At 36.3% G+C, this 18382-nt stretch overlaps 1 protein-coding gene across 8 annotated transcripts in view; it reads left to right on the forward strand.

Annotated features, from left to right (window-relative positions):
• Positions 1–18382, forward strand: part of LOC139765486 (protein amalgam-like) — a 164810-nt gene that overhangs the window by 124936 nt on the left and 21492 nt on the right. For 5 of the 8 annotated variants that reach the window (XM_071692915.1, XM_071692936.1, XM_071692955.1 and 2 more), the window contains 4 exons: positions 1566–1688; positions 3645–3747; positions 4951–5143; positions 9867–10085. In XM_071692915.1, coding sequence (XP_071549016.1) covers positions 1566–1688; positions 3645–3747; positions 4951–5143; positions 9867–10085 — 638 coding nt within the window. The remainder of the gene's footprint in view (positions 1–1565; positions 1689–3644; positions 3748–4950; positions 5144–9866; positions 10086–18382) is intronic. The other 3 variants (XM_071692964.1, XM_071692975.1, XM_071692984.1) reach the window with 1 other exon arrangement.

Genomic DNA, 18382 nt, shown 5'->3' on the forward strand with positions numbered 1-18382 from the left:
TCCTGCATTTAGCAAGACCATTGAGAGAAAAAACTGGTGATGGCATAGAAATGAACTGAGCTTTTCAAAGTTTTGAACTGTGTTTTCATCCTAAAAATACATTGTTATTCTAAGATGATGAGGTGAAACCTGTAGAGGGCAGAAATCTGGTCTTGAAAAAGTTTTACTTAGTAGGATGGTCTTCTGACAAGGAGTGCTTGTTAACTGAAGATGATACACATATCCTCAGTGGAATACAAATGTCGTAGGATCTTTCAAAATTCTCGTGAGTATGGGGTTCCAAGGAGCTCGAAACTTATTCCAGATACTGAGTACTAGATCTCCAACATGTATTACAGTATATAAGACAAAATAAGGCTATATTTTGTGATCAATTCATCAGAAAGGAGCCGTCAGTTTTTTCTTGATTTTAGATATGGGAAACTGAAATAGACAAAATTTTGAAGTACAACGTTACAAAGACCCTTTGAAAATGTATTAGTTTGAGTAAATGAGGCAAATTTAAAATCTGATAGTTTGAGTAGATGAGGCAAATTTAAAATCTATTAGTTTGAGTAAATGAGGCAAATTTAAAATCAAAGAGCTCTTTCTGTATTTTGCTTAGTATCTATAGGCATTTCCTACAAAATGATCTTAGAGATAACTTCTTTCTCCAAAAATGCAGAAATTGGGTTTGTTTTGTTTACCATAGTTTTGAGGAGTTACCAGACTCCACTTGGTGAAGATTACAGTGCAAGTGAGGAGTCATCTTTGGCAAGGCTGTGTCATTGTCCAGTGTTAGTTAGAGAACTCACTTCAGAGAAGTCCATCCCATCTCAGCGACTGGGTTCAGTGCAGATTTGGAGCTGCAGAACCCCAGAGTTTTTGAAGGGGTCCTTAGGTTATATGATAATTACCAATAAAACCAGTTTTGAGGTTGTGAATCAGAGATAGTATGGGTGAAAAGTATAAGTAGTTTAAGCCAGTTTATGTAAAGATTACTTTCAGCTTATTTTACCATTTTCATTTGAGTGCTAAAAGAGTTGGAATTTTCTTTAGTTTTGTTGTTATGTCTAATATTTGGCTGCTGTAATTCACATAAACCTGAATTATGCAATATGTAAATTGTCAAGAAAAAGAGAGAGTGGATTATCAGTTTATTGTTGGCAAAATATTGGGTGTAATTGATCACACTCACCCTTACTATATATCACTCTATGATATATAACCTATTATATTCCCTCACACTTTCACTTCCTACAAGCACTCTTCTAGTTACCAAGTGCAAGAACTTGTCTTTTCATTTGCCTAAAGCATATTACAAGCATTCAAATTATCATTAAACAAATAGCCACCTTGTCTCCTATTAAATGCACTTCTGTATTCATTTGTTGCAGTCACCCTTTACTATATTATAAAGTGCTTAATTTGTCATATGTTGCAGTACTAATATATTCACATATTATCGGTACTTGCCTCATCACTCTATTACCCTTGTGACCCTTTAGCAATCATTTGACTAGTTTCACATTGAAAATACTCACCTTATCCCTTAGTGCAAGCATTTATCTTGTTGGATATTTCAGGTATTCACTACAGTTTGAGAGGGTGCAGCTGGATGACTTTGGTTACTACACATGCAATGCCAGCAATTACATGGGTAACTCTTCAGCTGTCGTCCATCTGTCAGGGCGACCCAAGCCTGTGAGGTAGGAGAAGTGTTGGAGCCAGAGTTTTGCTAAGGTCCATGTGGTTTCCAGTGGGGTGAAAGACATAAAATTTAGTCACCCATAATAACACTGAGGTTGACATGATAGTTTAAGAGAGATAGAATGAGCTTTATTAATGCTGCATTTTGCATATTTTCCTCTTCTAAGACATCCATTTGTCCTCTTTAGACAGGATTTGTATCCTCGTCTTAGTATTTCATTTTGTATTGTGAAAAGATATGGTTAGATATTGTTCCAGTTTAGATGTTATATATGAGTGGGGACCATTCCCTTCAGGGCTGTTAATCCTTCAACACCAGGAGGTGTACACAGCTAACTTCCCAGAGAGCACCAGGGGCTGTAATAGTAGCACTTATGTTCATGGGCCACTTGATAAGTGTTCAACTAAATTATGACATTTATATGGCTGCTAGGAGTGGCCTTGGTTTCTGTCCTATGCAGGCAGTGTGACTGGTGACTCAGGATAAGACAGGTATTCTTAGTTTCATCATCAGAGTAATAAAAATGAGCTTTTAAAGTGTTCCACACACTCTTCCAGTATGACACAATGCCATTAAACTATTTTACCTGGTCAGCATTTAAGTTTTCATAACTTTAAGAGTATATAAAAAAATGGATGTTTGATACAATGCTTTCAATATTTTATAATTAGAAGCTGTAGATCATTATTCCATCTATATTCCATCTACTGTAGATGATGAGTTAGTGCTGTTACTAAACAATTTGGGTGAATGGGACTTTTTTCATGTATGGTAAATAGCACATGGTATGGTGACCATAGAAGGTGAGATTTTAGTTTGTTGTCGTGGATTTACATTTATTGTTAGCCTTCATGATAAAATCTTCCATTACTTCATCCTAAAAGTGATGTTTAGCACTTCATCTCATCACTCAGTACAGTGTGAGTCCTTTGACATTTCTCACAGAAACCTGTAAACCTTATTCATAAGCTAATAACAACTCAATTAACTTGAGCCTCTGATACTTAAGACTACATTTAGATAAAGCAAATAAAAAGAGAAAAAAAGAATGAGCAGTGTTACAGCCATCTTAACCATAAAAGTGTTGTGTCGTTACCCACATGACTCTAACCCAGAAACTGAACATCCAACTGAACAGACCATTCCCCATGGTAGCAACCTTAGCTCGCTACAGTGATTCCCTTAACTCATGGTTGCAGTTACCCAAGTAGTATGACCGCTTGTATGTTGGCATTGCAAACTTAACTGGAATGATTCCCTTAACCATTGTCAATAAAGACCTAAATGACTCCATTGACTGTGGAATGACCCCTTTAACCCTAGGCAGTGATGATTTTGCTAATCTTTGGAATTAATAATCCCTTGCAATAATCCCTTTGACTCCTACCAAATTTAATTTCATGTAATGATCCCCTTGATATCAAACCCTTGAGAAACCCCCTTAACACCAAACAGTGTTAACTCTGAACCTATGTAGTAACCCAGGACCTCTGACAGTGAATTTCATGGCTATTAGTAATGATATCATTTTCACCCCTGTGGGTTATCCTCCTTCAACCTTTGGTGATAACACCACTTTCCCAAGGATAACACTTGACCATTAGGAGTGGTAACCCCCCAAATCGTTTACAATGACTCCTAGAACCCCACTCTTGATCTTTGATTTGGCAGTGATCCATATTACCCATTTATGAAAAACCTGACCCTTACCAGTGTCTTCCTTGTTTAGCAATCTTAAACTTCCTGAAGAGGCATCCATAACTCATGGCACTGTTTATAACTCCCATCCTAAAGTGGTCCCCTTTGAAAACATCAGATAGTAACCCCTATATCTCTACCAGTGACTCTCCCATCTACATTTCACAGTAAGAATTATGACAGCTAAAACTAATGTTTCTGCTTTCTGACTCTCTGCAGTGATTGTCTGTGTTCTTGATACTAGTATTTCTGGCAGGTACTTCAGTTCCACCCAAGGTGATAAGAATACAAGCTACACTTTGGTGTGGGATGTGGTGAGCTATGCCCCTATCCTCACCTATAGCATTGCCTACAGAAATGTAAGTCTGAGCACTATGTAATCTTACAAAGCAACAAATTGAAATACTTGCTGAAAATTGAGCTATGCTATAATGTTGAGATAGCTCTAATATTTGCAGATTTGCAGATGACAAATTTGAGTTTTCTGCATTATATTTTTGTTTACAGATACTAAGATATAGTTTTATATATTTTTTTTCATACTATTTGCCATTTCCCACATTAGCGAGGTAGCGCTTAGAACAGAGGACAGAGCCTTTGAGGAAATATCCTCACTTGGCCCCCTTCTCTACTTTTCTTTTGGAAAATTAAAAAAAAACAAGAGGGAAGGATATCCAGCCCCCTGCTCCCTCCCCTTTTAGTTGCCTTCTACGACACACCTCTGATACGACACCCCGGAATAGTTGTATATGTAGAGACTGATAAGATTATGATTCTTATGGTTTCTGATTGGAGCTCATGGCAATACTTTTTGCCTAGAATATTTACATGCCTTGGGCACTGGTTCAGGTTCATGTCTTACCAGTAACATTTCATTTCACATTCTTTTGTATAGTATTTTCACTGTCACTGAAATGGAAAACACTGAAAAGCTTGTAATATAATAAGTTTGTCATATTTTTGTACAAATAAATGTTAATTTTTTCAGATATATTGTGTTTTGTATTGGTTGATAATTAGTTTCGTGAACAAGTTTCAGACGGTAGTCTTCATCTGAGTTAGATTGATATTCCTGTTACTCTGTGAAATATATTCAGAATGTGAAAATGGCTGTGCCGTAACTGAAAACCCTGAAATAAGTCAAATTTGGCCTACTCAGTAACAAAACTAACTGAAGAGCATATTAACCAAAGAGAACATGTCTTATGTGGGATAAACTGATGACAGATGAGTCTGTAGCATTTGCAAAACTGGAGGAAGAATACATGTAATGACTTAGGGCATGTCTACACCTTGAAATATACGTGTGGAGATAATGAATGTAGAAATGATGATTAAAGAGAATGTATTAAGTTAGAGGAAGAATAAGAATAGGGTCAGTAGAAGAATAAAAATCTACTGCAAGGAGAGAATGATTGATTGTTTGGATAAAGAAGTAATAAGAGAAATTTATAAAGTTACCTATGAGCCTGAATGCGACTATGCAACTACACAGCCTCACAACAAATGATGTTATTCAAACTGTGCATGGATTCTATTTCCCTCTCTACCTATGATCCTAGGAAAGTGACATGGAGGATCAATGGGTCAATTTCACCGTTCCTGGGACAACATCCTCCTCCATCTACCATTCCAAGAGCCACACCTTTACCCAGCTGGATCCTGGTGCCACATACTATGTAAAGGTGTCTGCAAAGAATGAGTTTGGTGAGAGTGACATCAATGAGACATTCTCATTTACCACATTTAATCCAGGTAAGTGAAATGTTATTCAAAATGGAGGACAAAATTCAAATATAAACTTGCATCATCCAGAACATAGCTGGAGACTATAAAGGAAATTTATATCACATAGATATGACCCCACAGCGTAAGTAATACAGACATAGACTCCCATTTTGCTCACTCCTCTATCATTGTGATTGAAAGCATTACTAATGCTTAATTTTTCTGATGATGCAGATGACACGAGAGATATTATCTTCATTTTAATGGTATAGAGTCTTCATCGAATACTGAACCAGTCTTTCATATAAAGATGCAGTACAGTTTTTTCTTACACTTCCATCTGATACTCCTCACAACTATCCTATCTTTTGATGGCTGATTGAGTCACCCCCTCAACTCATGAAACATACTTAGTATGTTTATGCCTTATGAAAACCCCACTTTACAAGTATAGCAAAGTCTATCTCTAAAATTTGGAAGTTTCTGTTCAGATTCCAAAGGTTCTTTTATTTTTAACAGTTACTCCAGTTATGCAAGTAATGAGTGCATGTGGTATGAAGCACTACTTTCACACCTAGGGTCATTCTAGCTCCTGTTATGTACTTGATAGAGATGAATATGAGGCAGTTCATTTGTTTATTCTCCCAGTCAGACTTAAAAGTTTGATTAACTATTTTTTTCTGATGCTCCTTATATATTTTCTACATTTTTTTCTGTTCATGGGAGCTTGCTTCCTGTGTGCCTTCACTACATGCCAGGCTACACAGTACTTAGAAAGTCACTGTACTGTATGATTATCATGTCTTCATAGGCAACTCAATGGTGGGCCATTGTGATGTCTGCTGCTTTCTCTAATTGCAAGTATTGGAGCTCTTTACCTTCTTTAATTTTTCCCACAACAATTATGATCTGTCAGGTAGAAGGGTAAGCATTCCACTTTCTCATTATATCTTGAACCATTGTTTTCTGTTTGTCTCTCTTATGTCCTTTTTATTCATTCAAGGTCTGACTTTATTGAGAAGTCTTGCCCAAGATTGGAGCCAGTTTCATAAAACATTTATGATAATGCTTAATGTCATTCGTTATATTCATTCTTTGCTGTTTCAGGTGGTGTCCATTATAATCAGTGTGAGGTATCTGAATGGTAATGCCATATTGAGCTGTCAATTTGTTATGTATAATTCAAGTAAACCAGATCAAGAATTATTTACTCATTGGCCATAGTGTTCATAGCACTGATACCACGGTGTAAGACAGAGGGATACAAATAATAAAAAACATCTTATGAACCTGTGAAAAGTTGCTCCTTCCTGTAGGGGAGGCCAATGAGTGAGAAAATGAATTTTACATACTGGCTTCCTGTCATGAAGAAATAACTTTTCACCGGTTCATATCAGTTTTTTCCTAACAGGAGTCAGCCAGCAAGTATGGAAGGTAAAGGCAAGGAAGCTTTACTCACTTTAGGAATAATATGATATTGGGAATAATATGATAATATCCCAATTATAACAAAAACCTCTCATCTGCATTTAAGGATATTATCACCTAGTGCTCTCCACTGTTCACTTCCATTTCATCAACAGGAAAGAGGCTGACATTATGTCCAAATACAAATATGGGAATTTATCAAATTATTGGGAAGCAATGGATATTCCTTTGAAGTAGATTTGCAGTGTTGAAAGACCAGAAGTGTTTTTCAATTTATTTGTGATAAGTCTTTTTGATTATTATTCTTATCTTAACATGAGCCTCTTCCTGTGCTATCATTTAAGAAGTTGCTTCCGAGCATGAAAGATCAGTGTTCCAAGACTCACATTTCCCTGTACTTACTTTGAATCTGTAATACAAGAAGTACTGTAGTTAATGATTATGGCATCTGGCAAACATATTAGTGTTGTTTAATTCTTGTCTAGGAAAAGATTACAGCTAAATGTTTAGCATGTTTGTGTATTTGATGTGAAAAGATACATGGCAACTTGATACTGATAGCACAAACTTTTTTCGTAATGTTTAACCCAGAACAGTAAAAAACTACACATCATCCTCAAGTATTTGATGATCAAACCTGTCGACGTTTCACCCATAATCTTAGTATAACCTTGAGACTTTGCATCCATTTGAAAAAAGCATGCAACATCTTTATATACAAGTAAGGTTTTAGTGCCCCAGATTTGCAAGGCACTATAATAGTATTTTTTGATATTAGCTCAGGATAGTCTTGCCTTTAATTTTTGGTGAATGTGGGCTGAAGAATTTTGGATGCTTTATGCTGAGGTTAGGTTTTTCCTTTACATGACTTGATATTGTGGTATCATACAAGAAAGGCCCACATTCATTTTTGAGTTAGTCAATTAGGTGCTTTGTAGCAAATCGTCCAGATCAGGTTTGGTTGATATTCTGATATCTTTGAGGGAGTCTTGAGTGTAGGTAGAGAGAGAGAGAGAGAGAGAGAGAGAGAGAGAGAGAGAGTGGGGGGTTCGACCCTGACCCTGTTTATAGGACAAATTGACACTGGAATAGCAGATTGCTACAAACAGTTTTCATGATTAGGGACTCCTTTCTGAGCCAAATATAAACTTATATAGGAACATACTGTCCTGCTCCTTGCTGCCCACATACTCCATATGTTCATTTGTTGTCGGCTTATGTGTACTAACTCCTCTGCAGAATGACTTTAAGGAGATATCCAGCTCCAAAACCAATTTTCTCTCAGATTTTTCTTTGTGGAACTCCCCTTGTCTTTTATGTATGAATAGTCTATTATTTCAATAATGTTAGTATACTTGTTATTGAATTAACCACTAATCTTTTGTGGACTGTTATTAAATTAACCACTAATCTTTCATGGACTCTCCATAATAACGAATTATATATCTAAGACTGCCTTCAAAAAGTGAAAATTCTTTTCATGTTATGAAGGTAATATTCTTTACAACAGCTAATTTAGGTATGTAGAAACGTGCTTCTCGACCAGTTTCATTCAAAAGTAATTCTTCTTAAAATTTTTCTTTCTCTCATTTTTCAATTTCAGTCCTTGTCACTCACTCACTCTCTCTCTCTCTCTCTCTCTCTCTCTCTCTCTCTCTCTCTCTCTCTCTCTCTCTCTCTCTCTCTCTCTCTCTCTCTCTCTCTCTCTCTCTCTCTCTCTCACATATTTTCAGAAGCTAATTTAGCTTCTACTCTTAAGAGCATATATATATCTATATATATTTGTATATTTATTATACTTAATCGCCTTCTCCCGCATTATCAAGGTCGCGCAAGGAAACATGAAAAATGGCCCAACCCACACACATACACATGTATATACATAAACGCCCACACACGCATACATGCATACCTATACTTTCATCATATATTTATACATATACAGACATATACATATATAGACATGTACATATTCAAACTTGCTGCCTTCATTCATTTCCTTCGTCACCCTGCCACACATAAAATAGCATCCCCACCCTCCACGAGCGCACGCGAGGTAGCACTAGGACATGACAATTATAATATTACTGATAACAAGGAAAATGAAACACAATAAGATTCCAAGATCACTTTTTTATAATGATTACATCGTCAGGGGAGATACAAGAATGAGATAAGAAGATGTAGAACAGTCAGTGGATAGGATATACAAGAAAGAAATGCAGCTAAGATGCCATTGGTAAACAAGCATTACTGGATGAAAAAAGAAAGGTCTTTGATATCAGAATGACAAATTCTTGGAATGCTGTTCCAGAATGGGTATAAGATAGTCCCAGTATTGATATTTTCAAAGAGTTTGATATATAAAGGACAATGAAAACGAAAAGAGATTGCCCATATGAGTAGCTGACTCCTGAAACCTCTTACTCACTCCTATAGGTAAGCCAAAGTGATGTATTTTTTCTAGTTATGTCAGTATCCAGTATGCCAAGTTGGCACAAACTGTTTTTTCAAGGTGTGCCATAATCCATTCACTTTGCCATTGATATTCATTTGACAAAAAAATGGTGTAGTTAGAACAACAGTGACAGAAATGCAGGGAAAAGATGATAAAATAGGAAAGTGAAGAGACTGAAAGTGTCATAACCAGTTTTGGCCTGAGGATCTTAAAAACAGTAACAGTAGCCAAAGCTGTGTAAGGGATCAAAGTAAAGTATTGTGTTAGGAATGTCATATGCCAGCATGGCCCCATATAATCAGTGTCTTCAAAGTTATGTTTTAGATACCAAACACCAGAACCATTTGGTGTTGCATCTAAGTATGAATAATTAGAAAATGTTTAAAATACTTGCTTTAGATATGTGTCTTTTACATTGCTTAGTCCTTTACAACAAAACCTCTACTTTTGTGACCAGACAAAGTTTGAAAGGTTTAAGAAATAGTATCTTATGTCATTGCTTGTATACTGAAACCTTAAATAAATCTCATTCAGAATTGCTTATCAGATTACTAAAATCTTCAACTGTTTGTGATGAAAAGTAAATAATTGCAATTTTGTCCTCTTTACCTATGTTGAAATGTTTCCTAAATATTGTAATGTTTTTGCATGAATTAATTGTTTCTTTCTAAAATGTTGATTTGTAATAAATGGTTTACATGCAACTGCATTAGTGTTTTGAATGTTTAATGCACTAGATGACTTCCCAAAAGTTAAGGCTTACTTTTTTCCCTCTAATTAAAGTTAAAGATCACCATGCTTAGCATGCATAGATTGCACACACATTTTATGTTCTATGTATTGCATGCATCTTTTGTTTCGTAGCTGGCACTGATTCCCCTGAAGATTACCAAGCTGAGGGGCAGGATCCTAACATCGACATCCAGTCTGGAGACATAGTTTCAGAGGTAGACAGAGTCAGCAAATCCCAAGGACTGCCCACCCCTGTCATAGGAGATGCAGATGGTTCTGAAGTCCCAAAGAGAACAGTTGGGAACCTGACAGAGGTGGAGAAAATTCAGTCAAGGGAGGTTCCTACTGCAGGTAGTGGTAGTCCAATTTACTGCACTTAGATTCTTTTCTGGTTGTTTTTTGATGTGATCTTATTGTTGCTTGTATATGGATGCATGCTGTACTGTTAGCTGCATGTTAAGCCGACCATCGTTCTGGATGTTGGTCCATCATACTGCTCGTTAGCCTGTTATGCTTCAGTTTGGTTTGTTGTGATGGTTATGGGATCATCATACTGATCTTTCTTTCTGAATGATGAATTATCATGTAGGATGTTGGTATGTCATGCTTTGACAAAGTCCATCATGCCATATACTGGGCCATAATGCTATATGTAGGATAATCATGTTGCATGTAAGTCTGTTTGTTATGCTATGAGTGAGCTGATTGTTTTGTTTAGGGCTCCAGTGCCACATGCTTCTTTGTTTAACATTTAAACTTAATATGAGAATATTATTATGCATATTGGATTAGTATCATGCAGCATGACACTAACTGTACATGATGAACTGTTATTCTTTATGATGAATGAGTATGTTGCATGTTAGATCAATTTGTATCTTTGCCTGTCATATTGTATATTCGACTTTTACCCTGCATACTGCATTTATTCATATCATGCTGCATGTTGGGCCACTGTGCTGCATGTTGGACTACCATTCTGGACGTTGGATCACCTTGTTGGATGCTAGATCATCGTGTTGTCTGTCAGTCAAGCATTTTGAACCATTGTGATGCACATCAAGTGGTTGTGCTGTCATGATACATACTTCACCCGTATTCTCTATGTTGGGTTGTGATGCATGTGAGACCATTTTGGGGTATGTTGAATCATTATGCTACTTGTGTTATCATTTTGGTGTATGTCCAACTGCCTTGTTGGATGGTGGAGTGGTGTGTGCTTTATGCTCAACTATTATGTTTTATGCTGGTTAACCATGATAAATTTGGGCTCCAGTTGCTGTATTTTTGAAGATTGTATTACATATTGGAAAATCTTATCCCATATTGGACCATCATCTCACAAGTTATATTGTTATAGTACATGAAAGACGATAAAGCATCATGCTCGAGTGTTATGATCTGTGTTTGAACATCATACTGCATTGTTAGTCATCATGCTGCATGTTGGATCATTATGATGCATAGTAGACCATCATACTGCTTGATGGACTATGATGCTGTATGCTGGGTCATTATGCTGCATATTAGACCATTGGACTGCATAATGGACTATGATGCTTTATGCTGGATCATTCTTCTGTCTGATGTGCTGTTGTATCATTATGCTACATATTAGACCATTGTGCTTCGTGATGGACTATGATGCAGTATGCTGGATCATTATTCTGCATATTAGACCATTGTACTGCATGATGGACTATGATGCTGTATACTAGATCATTCTTCTGCCAGATGTGCTGCCATACTTTGCATCATATCATCATGCAGAGATTTGGACTGCAGTGCTGCATCATGAACTGTCAGGCTACATGTTAGGATTTCATGCTTTATCCATATCTGTCATGTTTATGTTGGGCTGTCATATTGCATGATGGCCCATCATGCTGCTTGTCAGCTATGAAATATATTTTCATGTTGTACTGCTTGGTGAGATTTTCAGATGTAGTAGAACTGTTCCATGTTGTCATAAATGCTAAATTTGAATGTCCTGTACAATGATATTTTTCCTTGATGGCTAAAAACTTTTGTGAATGTCTTCATTCACATTTATGACTTTTTCTGCCTTCCCTGGTCTTTTTCTCAAATCTCTTTCAATGCCTTTCAGAGGAAGCATGAATGTAATTGGTACATCTTTGCTGATACATGGCATTTGGTGTAAAAGTTTTTTTAGAGGCTGGGAAGGGTCTTAAAACAAATAGGATGATTAGCTTAAAATATGACTGTGAGAAAGGGACCCCATGATTACTGAAGTTGATTTTTTAACAGTCCCCTTGAAATGTTGTCTGAAACATGTTGGGAAAGGGAATAAATTTTGTCAGAAGACAGGCCGACTTGATACTGAAATGTGTCCTACAAGTGGCCAGACCCCCCAAATATTTCAGTTAGTACATGATGTATTTCCTGATGATGTATTTCCTGATTTACCAGAATATTCCTTGCCTAAAGAACAGAACTGCTCCTTTATAATAAAGCCTACATTTACCCCCTGATGAGGCATATTTATAAGAGTATGAAGCAGTAAAATGATTACTTTTACTCTCATGGTAAATATTTTCTGTTATGTTTAACCATTTACGTAGAAGATTATTAATTAATGCTTCAGGAAAGACCCTTCTAAAGACAGTCATGCAGAAACAATTAATGAAAAGATGCAGTTTACCACTTCATTCTCTCAGTTATATGTTGAATGTTTTCTAATTAAGATGAGCAGAATCTATAAGATTGTTAATTCATGCATTACCTGTTTATGCAGAATGGACATGAAGTTCACCTTTCATGGGGCCCCTCATCTTGGCCTTTGCTGTGATACAACTTTTTAAACTTGTATGTTGTCAGCATTTGCAATTTCATTGCATAGCATGTTCCATCCACTGCTCTAACACTTTTCTGACTTCTGACATCTCTTCTGAATTATTTTTGCCCAATTTCTTGTGCTTAGACCTTCCACACTGGCGAAGTAATATCTTTGGGACTGGATTTATGATTTTGATAGGCACTGGAATATTGTTACCTTTTTTAATGATGTGTAGATTGTTTTTTCAAACTTTTGTTCATGAACAAATGATACAAACAGTTAAGTGTTTGTTTAGCTGTCAGCCTTTGTAATTGATTCAGTTTTTTGTTCCCTTATTATGATACAGAAATAGAATGCTAGTAATATAAGAATTCTTATTGTACAGAATTGTAATTCCAGCTTACCATCAGTAACAGCATAATGGGTGGGATGGACTGTTGTGTCTTGTGTCTGCTCAGCCATCACAGATGTGGTTATCTTCCAGTGAAGACTCAAAAATACTCACTATGTGTAACAACCCCCTTCCCATTTTACATTATAGTAATAGATTTGATTTACACAAATTTGAATTGCACACTGTTTTCAGGGAACACATCCCCAATGTAAATCAAAGAAAGGAATACTGTACCGTAGAGTTTGCATAATTCATATGTGCACTTCTGTAATGAAACCCATGAGTTTTTTACCATGATGCCCCCTTCCCTGCCAATGCAGTTATAAATAGCTATGTTTCTGAGGTGCTTGTGTCACATAATCAGAACACCACTGTAATCTATAAGGATTATGATAAGTGGAAAAAGTTCATGTTCTTTCAAGTGAATTAAGAACTTAAATGAATTGGTCCTGGATGTCTTGAATGTCCTGAAACTTAACCCTAATAATACCATGTTTCTGTGAACAACAAGGAAATGCTGTAATGTCTTTAAACATCCTACACACAGTCTCAAGGCCACTGTCACTAATTTACTCATTTGGCAGGTGTATGTTATATTTCAAAACATCATACATAATCTGTTGATCTACCATAACTGTTGAACGATATTTACATTATGAGCTGTAGATGTGTTATAAAACTTGAGTGATAGAAAATGAGATGTGGTTACCATAGAAAGGAAAATATTACCTTTTTCTCCATGGGTGAATGTATCATGGCTCCATGGCAACTTGCAGTTACCATAGCAACCTCACTGGTGAACTTCTAAAAGTCCTAGATTTGATATGATAAAATTTAGATTCCACATAGAAGTGGCAAACCAAAGAAAAATATGTCCTGTATAGGAAGGATTACAGATATGTGTTTTCATTCAAGGACTTGCCAGAGAAGGATTTGCTCGTTGATCAGGTGTGGAGTATAGGCTAAAGGCTTTAAGAACTTTTGGATGATATTCTGCCAGGAGAGCTCTGTTATGGAAAGCCACTGACACTAGAAAGTTTTAGCATACCTTTTTGGTAAAGATTTCATTCCATTATGATGTTACTATATCCTTCATGAAAACTGCAATGCTTGGGGCTGATGATGACAATCTGGATGAATTGTTGTTAGCCTCTGCTTTCACAAAGGATGTGGTGATATTTCTGCTGGAAGTACTTTTGCTGAAGCTACCACTGTATAAAGCTAGGAGAGTAAGGAGTTGTTGAAAGATATCTTGACTGGAACTGTATCCATGGGGAAGATGATTCAGAATTAAAAAGTACATCGAGTTTTAAAAGGTCGTCTGATTTATGAATGTTTTGATTGAATTTGTAAATGCACTTGATGTTGTCTTGCTGTCTAATATGCTAATCAAGGATAGTAAAAAGTATTTGACTTTTATAATCATAGGATGGTTTAAAGAGAAAGTATCTGTGCCATAACTAGATGAGTTGGATGTCATTTTGTTTATGCTAAGTAATCTTCTTCCTACTTACAGGGATTTCTTTCCAAATGCTTTTGCTTATGGATGAAGACAGACTGTTTAGCAGTCCCATGTGTTTTATTTTAGACTCGTACTTCCACCTAAGTCAAAGATTGAAAAGAATATCAGTCCTTATTGGAGAATTTCATTTAGAGTGTCTCCAGCCTTTGAATATTGTGTGCTGAGTTAGAACCTCCCCACTTATAGATTTATGTTAGGGGTCAGCAGTAACAGAAGGACACTAAGAGGCATTTTATGAGCTGGAATTTAGGTGTAGCTTTAGGGGGAAAGGTAGAGAAAATTCTTTTATGAGACAGAGAGGAGGCAATTCTGCTAAATATTTTCTTATCACCTGGTTTGGTGGTATAAAGAAGAATATTTGTACCAGATTGCCTGGAACCAGTCCCAGTTGGTCTTTTACGTGGTCTCCAAAGGTTAAGTGGTGCCACAGGACCAAATAACTGTCAAAGATTTATATTGTGAGAAGTGTGTACAACATACAAGACATAATGACCAAATGTATGATTGAGCCATCTTTCAGAAGAAAGAAGAAGGGTATTTCTAGTAAAAAAAAGGCTTATGTCTGCATGCATTTTACATCAGTGATTTTTATTTGATAATGCTTTCCCCTGAATTACAACAACTAAAGAATTTTTAATGTAGGTTGCAATGCATTCTGGTTCCCAGAAGAGGTTGATCAACTAATGTTCACACAAAAATGTGAACAGAATGTCAAGAAATGTACAGTACAAGTACACTATTGATCAAGATACTTAAACAAGAAATAAAGTACACAAATTGTATTTAAGTTTGATCTGGTAGTATAGAATGAAAGAGATAGGAATATGCTCGTGATTCTTGGCCTACCCACCGCTAGACCCACTTTTATCACTCATCCAAGACATTTATAAGAGACAGATTCATACACAGTGGACTTAATTACACAGTCAGTGTTGAATGTGAATATGATATGTAAGTGTAATGGTTGAAACAACACAAAAGCTGACAGAAGCATATACCAGTAGAAACAGTAATGGTTTTTGAAAGGATACAGAGTGAAAGTATAGATTTTGCAAAGCCCTGTAGAGTGAGAGAAGAAAGTTTACTGAATTGTGTTATAGGTATGAGAAGAGAAAGACTATATGTATGGAAGTGAAGAAAGGATTAAGGGACAGCATAGTTCTCCCAACTCTGATCTATGCAGCTAAAACATGGACATGGGATGAGTCACAGTGATCAAGAATCCTGGCTGTGGAAATAAGTTATTTGAAAGGAGCATATGGTATGACTAGAAAGAATGAAGAAAGTAATGAGGGGGTGTATGAGAAATCTGATATTGCTGGGAATGCAAGGGGAATGAATAGTGGAGTGTTGGAGTGGGTGAAATGTAATACTTTGAGGTGGTTTGGGCTTGTTTTAAGAATGCAATACTCGGAGCCTACAAGGAGAGTGTGAGATAGTTTGATTAAAATGGGTTGGTGTGAGAGTAAGACCAACTGTAATGGGGATGTAGAGTGGAAGAGAATTAGAGGGAGAGAAATGAAGGAAGGATGTGTGGAATGGTGTATCCAAGGGAGGCATATTGGGACATGGATAAACAGAAACTTTTCTGCCGTGGCCACCATCTTCATTGGAGTTCCCAGGGCGAACAGGTGTCAGAGATGTAGATAGATAGATAGCAAGCATGCAGGCATATGTGGTTAGGGTGTCAGTGGAGATTTTACAGTGTGAAGAGGGCAGCTTGTGTCACTAGTCCTAGAAATAATTTAAATCCCCTAAGATCAACCAAAAATTTTTTTAAAGGGACAATTATATTTGCTAGATTTAGTGAAAATTCCATTAATTTGACAGTTGTAACTTACTTGTGAGTGTGAACTGTCAGTCATAAGAAATTCTCTCTCATTTTTTACTGATAATGATTTTATCATATTTTTGGTGAACAATAGTGATATTGGATTTATTGCAAAAATATTGAACAAAATTAAAGCAAGAAAAAGATAACTCTGCAAGTGTTGCATGAGTATATTATCCCACCGTCGCCACCAAAGATGTTGAGTGAGGTTCAACCTGGAGGACATAATTAGTTTTGAAATCTTGGATTTTGGTTCAGTGAATATTCTTTCCTAAAAACTGTTCCTTTACTGGTGTGATTAAATACATTTATAGGGAGTGTAGAGTATGCTAGCCTGTGAAGGGAGATCTGGTAAGGGAGCAGGTTGGGCCAGGACTGCTCTTGGCCACTCACTGCATGCACGACTTTGATGTGACTTGTAACACTTGTTTGCTCAGCAAGGACAGGTCCTACTGTGGCCTTACAAGACTTTTTTTAATAAAGCTGTATTCCTAGGAAAACAAGTGTGAAAATATATTGCAGAGAGGATTTAGAAAGGCTGGAGAGGGATGGGGCATGCTGGGGAGGTCTGTGTGAACATGGCAATCCAGATATTTTCCTGTTGTTGCCACTTCACCCTCCCCAAGGGGGAATTCCCAAAGAAATGTAGCATAGATATAGATGGATAGTACCTGAAGAGCAAGGGGACCAATACTGGACAAAACTAAAGAAGCAAAAGAATAAGATGTGTACGTTACCATTCAAACTGAAGCTGTCCCTTCATGCAGTTAAGGTTGTGGGAAAAGCAACTTCCATTTATGGAGAATAAATAGACCATTTATATATAAGGATAGGGATATTATCGTGGTGCTTTATATGAGCCTGATTTATCCCCTCATGGAATATGCTGTGCAATCCTTGTCTACTCTCACTAATAGTGACAGTCAGAGGCTATAAAGAAGACAGAAGAGCCTCATGACTAGATTCTAAATGAAGGGAAATACTGTCTGAGGAGAGATTATTAAACAAACTTTGCCTCACAACACTGAAGGAAAGATGGGTCATTCGGATGTGATCAAAGTATGTAAACTAATGAATGATTTTGAAAAAGCATATTACTCTGATTTCTTTCTCTTAGTGTCTGAGGTACAGCTTAGAAAAATAAGAGCTTACTTGTATAACTGATCAGACTAAAACACAAAACTATGCGAATGCTCCTCCAGAATGGGGACTAGACTTTCCAATCATTAATACCTTAGGTGATAAGTATGATAGATAAATATTAATGAGCTGAAGAAGGTTCTTATGAGTCATAAACTCTCTTAACCTCTTACTCATAAGCCACTTAAATGGCTGTGTTTTCAAGTGTCAGGATCATTTTCTTTGTGCCAAGTTGGTATGAATTTCTGTTTTCAGGTGTGCCACATAATTGGTTTATTGTCACTTGCAAGTATCTCATGGAAGTATACATAATGAAAATAATGATAATGATAAACAGATATATGATAGTTGCAGTGGCATAATTATAGGGAAATGAAAATAGAATTACAAACAGTAGGGAGACTGAAAAGCATCGTTGTCACGTTTAACTCTTTCCCTTATCCATTTTTTTTTCAAAGTATGTCCTGAATATAAAGGGATTTCTTTAAGGTAGTTGAAACATATATAGGTTGAGAAAGCAACTCAGAAAATATTTTGTTTCAAATTGTAATATTTCAGAAAATATTACCTAATGAAATATGCAGTTGCTGTGAGTCCAAGTTATTTCAGCGAATACAAAAATTATGGTAGAAAACAGAAAATGTACCTTTATGAACTTCACATTGTAGAAGACATTAGAAATAATGGATTAAGAAAATAAGAGCTTGAGGAAGATATGCATAAATCCTGTTATTTAATTACTTTTGTGAGGGCACCATTTATTACTTTCCTTATCCTGTAATACTGCTGTTGATCTTTGCTTTATTACCTGCTCATCCATTCAACTTGAATGTCTGCAAGTTCATTATTGTATCAAGAAAATTTTAGTAACACTGCTACATATTCTGATGTTCATCATTTGTACAACTTTTTTATGTTCATCATCTCATGAAGTTCAGGATACATCTCAAAAGCAGTTCTTCAG

This window comes from Panulirus ornatus, chromosome 4 (assembly GCF_036320965.1).
Source record: "Panulirus ornatus isolate Po-2019 chromosome 4, ASM3632096v1, whole genome shotgun sequence".
In the NCBI taxonomy this organism is placed as follows: domain Eukaryota; kingdom Metazoa; phylum Arthropoda; class Malacostraca; order Decapoda; family Palinuridae; genus Panulirus; species Panulirus ornatus.